At 35.1% G+C, this 5,100-nt stretch overlaps 1 protein-coding gene across 1 annotated transcript; it reads right to left on the reverse strand.

The window, feature by feature from the left end:
- Positions 1–1,595: 1,595 nt before the first annotated feature.
- On the reverse strand, positions 1,596–4,256 carry LOC122058647 (flavonoid 3'-monooxygenase-like). The gene is made up of 2 exons (XM_042621284.1): positions 3,217–4,256; positions 1,596–2,491 (listed from the first exon to the last, which is right to left on the reverse strand). The coding sequence occupies exons 1-2, from the start codon at positions 4,180–4,182 to the stop codon at positions 1,865–1,867; spliced, it is 1,593 nt and encodes a 530-aa protein (XP_042477218.1). The 5' UTR covers positions 4,183–4,256; the 3' UTR covers positions 1,596–1,864.
- Positions 4,257–5,100: the final 844 nt, after the last annotated feature.

The following is a 5,100-nucleotide window of genomic DNA, read 5'->3' on the forward strand; positions in this document are numbered from 1 at the left end:
TTTTTTTTTTTTTTTATGAGAGAGAAAGAGAAATTCTAATAAGTAGCCGAGTTGGCAAGGGACCTTTGCCTCATGAAGCGTACGATTTTGATCATAACATGAAGAAATAGTTACATCAATGTAGACTCACATTATTAGAAAATGTCTTACATTTAACCTTTAAGAGAGAGAGAGCATTAGATCCAACAATAATTTTAGGAATTAAATATAATGGTTTTTTCTATATATATGGATTTTTTTTTCTTGACAAGGGATTCACGTGTTTCCTTTTTATTTATTTATTTAATTTTTTATTATAAGGGTCTCCCCCCCCAAAAAAAAAAAAATCTCTATTGGCTGATAGGATCTTATCAAAGATTGACGATTTTGTCTATGGTTCCCCAGGATCAAAATCCTCTGTTTTTCTCTTCCCTGTTTTTCCTTGTTTTGCTACCTGCAGAACACGACACGTGGACAACAGAGGATCCGACGGTCAAGGTTGGGTGAGGATTATTACATCCGGTGCGTTGGTCTTAAAGTTGTCCACGTGTCGAGTTCTGCAGGTAGCAAAACAAGGAAAAACAGGGATGAGAAAAACAGAGGATTATTTTTCAGTTCTCCACGGGTGGCCCAATCACTATTTATTTATTATTTTTTTTTTTTTTAAGAGAGAGATTAACGTCAAGCATTAGATCCATTAAAAATTTTAGGAATTAGATAAATAATAGTTTGTCTATCACTAGACTGCATAGTATGGTTTGAGGGAAGAGGTTGGATCGATATCAATATTGTCCGATTTTTTATTCTTGATCGATATTACTAGATTAGTACAGACAAAAGGTAATAAGGTAAGAAAAAAATATAATTTTTAATAACAATCAGGGGAATTTCTGTCTGATAATTGTTGATCCAAATTAGGATCGGATATCAGTCATGTCCAATCTCAAGACCAATTCTGACCATGGATACCTAGGTGCATAGTCTTGATTAGCCTTGTGTGAACTTTTAATTGGATTCAAATTCAATCATATACTCACCTACGAATTGGCATTGCCATTTCTCAATGGATGTTCATATTTTTTGTAATCATCAATTTTTTTTTTTTTCATTTGGGTTGCCCAGATAGTTAGGGCGAATTGGGGATCATGTGGATAGGCGCATGGTTCTAGGTTCGATTTTCCATTTGTGCATCTATGATTTAAGTGAAGACCATGACGGTAGGTTGCTGCACTAGTCACCCTGAGAATCAAAGAGGTGCGCATAAGCTGGCCTGGATACCTTGGTAAAAAAAAAAAAAAAAAAAACATATATATAGCAAGGAACGAGTATACCAATCAACAACAAATTCACAACCTTATTTGCATGCGAACAAGAAAAACCAATCCTGTTGGGTCCAAAATAAAAGCCTATAATTTAGCTAAACTCTTACAAAATCTCTCAACTCCTCTCTTAATTATATCATGACAAGAAGTTTTCTTTCAATTGAAGTTAACAATCTCAACTTAAAGGTTTATGCATTCCTTTTTTTTCTTTCTTTTTTGGTAAATAAAAAATATATTAATTGACAAAAAAATTCCCCCAAAATAGGAGAAAGAAAAAATAAAATAGCATTCTTGTGCTTCAATCACATTGAAAAGTAATTTTATTAATAAAACAGAGATGATAATAACTAAAACTTCTTACATGATCTGCAAATTCATACCAAGGAAGGAACAAAATAAAACCACACACTAGTACAAGTTTCTATAGACCTAGGCAGGAATAAACCAATACAAGCAAAAACCTAATCAAATCTAATAGCACACTTGGAGAGAGAAATAATGAAATCCTCCCAACTGTGAGAATATTTATTTTATAAACTATATCTAACATGAAATCCTTCTTATCAAAGGTAGAGTTCTTGATTTGGTAATCTTGGAGTTGGAGTAATTTCAAGTGGTGTTGCTATCTTTGAGAGAATTCTATATTTGTCCAATAGATCAAGTTGTTCCTTCTTCAGCAATTCCCAATCAAATGAATGCAGAAGTGAAGTCATCACATACAAACCCATCTTTGTTGCTAATGGAATCCCAACACAAATTCTCCTCCCAGATCCAAAGGGAAGAAAATTAAAATTGTTTCCCCTATAATCATACTTATCAGAATCAGCCAAGAACCTCTCAGGGATGAACTCTAAGGGACTCTCCCATTCATCAGGGTCCCTGTGCATTTTCCACACATTTATGAAGACAGTAGCACCCTTTGGGACAGTATATCCACCAACAGTACAGGATTCACTTGAGCGATGTGGAACCAAAAGTGGGACCACTGGATGCAACCTATGTGCTTCTTTTAAAACTACATCCAAATATGGCAATTTGGACAAGTGATACTCTTCAACTATGTTGTTCATACCCACCACTTGATCCAATTCTTCTTTAGCTTTCTTCAACTTCTCAGGGTTTAGCATCAATTCTGCCATTGCCCACTCTACATTAATGGATGTCGAATCTGTTGCACCCGCAATTGCGTCCTGTTAACAGCATAAGGGCATTTAGATAAGGGCATTCTGATTAGTTAACAATAAATAAACTCCAATGGGGAGTCGTAGGCTAATTAGTAATTGATGTGGGACTAAATTCGCAATGCAGTATATACTGCAAACACGTGGAATATCTTGGATACAGTGGAAACCCGCTCTGATATCATGTAAAGTATTCATCCCAAAAGTTCAAACTGATTGATGGAGGGACTCATGGGTGTATAATGGGTTGAAAGCTAAGTAGTACCCGATGCTGGATTAAACTCCCAACAAAACCTAAGGTCTAAGGAGGAAAACCAGTCACGAGCCAAACCAAGCAGAACATTAATTTCAACCCTATAGACAGGCAACTTGTGGTGTTCTTATGTTGGGCTTGTCAGTAGTGGCAGCTTCATGAAGAGCCAGCACCTACCTGAGGGAGGCATGCGTGTAGAAATAGGTGGCCATTGGCCTTACTAGCACCCAATTGGCTGATCATTGGTCAATGACACTTAGTAGGATAGTAGATGATAAAAAAAAAAAAAAAGTGTTGAGCTTGCTAGATTACTTGGTTCCCTCTCAACATGAGGCCGAAAAATTGTCAGATGGGGTGGAGATTCTCAATGGTTAGCTCTCATCCATGTGGGGGGAGGATCTAGAGACTGAAAAATCAAGCTAAAACTTTAGGATCAGAGAGGAAGAAATACTACCATAGTAAAAGAAGAAAGTAAGATTACCAGAAATAAATTCTTGAGCTGTGCTATGGTCAAAGATCTAGAATCTCCTTCTTGCTTAAGCTGTAAAAGGATCTGCAGAAAATCTTTGCTTTCATCGTTATCCTTTGAGCCCTTCCCTTTCATCTCATCATCCATGTGAAGCCTCCTTTCTAGAATTGAATTAAAGATACGATCCATCTCAGAAGATAGCTTCTTACCTTCACTTCTAATCCCTTGTGCATCAAATTGAGCAAGAACAGGAAACACATCAGAAATATTAGGTTTAGCCACAAGTGCAATCATTTGCTTTATCACTGGTCTTAGCTCAGCTGATATAGCAACCTTATCTTCCTCACATAGCATACCACCACATAACATGTTCAATACCAAATTAAACATTGTTCTAAAAATCATTTCACTGATGTTAATCATTTCACCAGTCTTAGAATAGACCTCTCTCACCATTTTCCTAACCTCTTGTTGCCTGAGTCTATAACAAGCATCAAGACTCTTGCTACTCATCAATTCTTGAGTGAATATCTTACGCATCATTCGCCAATTCGCACCGTTTGGGCTCCATGTAATGTCACTGCCGCCATATGATACGGTCATCGCCGCGACGTTTGGATCCCGATTTGCAAATATTGCATCATGATCTTTAAGGACTTCTTTGGCTGTGGAGGATGAGCTCAATACCACACATAGCTTAGAACCCAATTGAAGTTTCATGATAGGACCGTAGGTTTCAGCCAATTTCGCAAAATATCGGTGGATTCCTCCTGCTTCAAGAAATGGAAGGATCCCAACAAATGGTAAGCCTCGAGGTCCCGGAGGCAATGGTGGCTTTCCTTTATTCAATATCCTTGGCATCCAAAGATACCAAGAAACCACAACCACAGTAACTAATAGTACAACCAGAGATAAACATAGTGAACCCTCTTCACATGCTGTATCAGTAATCAATCTTACAAGATCTACTAAAGTCATGTCTCTAAGGTGGAAAACTGAAGTACAGGAAGAGATGACAAGATTTATCTTTTCATGTTGGTGTGTAAGAAGATGGCATTTCACTTATATAGATAATGTTGTTGGTATCTGATCAATACTTTTTTTTTCTCCATGATTTTAAGAAGGAAGACAAAAATAGAGTCAATTAGATAAGAGATTATTTAAATGACACCTCTATGGTGTATTTAAAATTTGACATCTTCTTTTAATTGTCCATTGTCTTATTCCTTATCGTGCTTCATCAAGTCAAGTGTGAATGAAGTTCTCAAAAATTATTTGGAAATCACATCATTATGTCATTATCAAAAGTTATAATTATTTTACAATTTTTTTGAATACACGCTTGAAATAATATAATTTATTCTTACTAAAGAATAAATAATTTGAATTACATTGTCATTATGTCATTATTGAAAGTTGTGTATTTTTTTAGTAAGCATGTGAAAATTTATTCCAATTGCATGGAAAAAAAATATGTCATACTAAAAAAGAAAAAAAAGTAACGTTACTATTTTTTTTTTGTTCTTACCAACATTTGTTACAATATGATTTCCCATTAAGTAATATTATAAGAATTGCTTTATTTGATTGGTTGATAGCACGTTAGCATTTTTTATTCAAGAAAATGACATTGATGTGATCCTAGCAATATTTTTGAGGAAAATCTATATTCTCTCCATTATTTGAAGAATGAAAAGAAGAATATAGAGTAAATGGCAGTGATAAATACATAATAAATATTGGATTAGGTAACATTACCTCATCTTTCAAGTAGCACTCTTTGTTTTCTTCTCAAAATTCCAAAAAAAAAAAAAAAAAAAAAAGTTGGGACCCAAGTATTTTTGAAGTAAATTTATTGAATAGGTTGATCACGCACTCTAGCATTTGATTTCAAGA

The sequence above is a fragment of the Macadamia integrifolia genome, chromosome 13 (assembly GCF_013358625.1).
Source record: "Macadamia integrifolia cultivar HAES 741 chromosome 13, SCU_Mint_v3, whole genome shotgun sequence".
NCBI classification, from domain to species: Eukaryota; Viridiplantae; Streptophyta; class Magnoliopsida; order Proteales; family Proteaceae; genus Macadamia; species Macadamia integrifolia.

Excerpts from the sequence above, each read along its gene's own strand:
- LOC122058647 (XM_042621284.1), bottom strand. The coding sequence starts at position 4,182 with ATGACTTTAGTAGATCTTGTAAGATTGATTACTGATACAGCATGTGAA. Across the intron at positions 2,492-3,216 it reads AGCTCAAGAATTTATTTCTG|GACGCAATTGCGGGTGCAAC; the intron begins GTAATCTTACTT and ends TGCTGTTAACAG.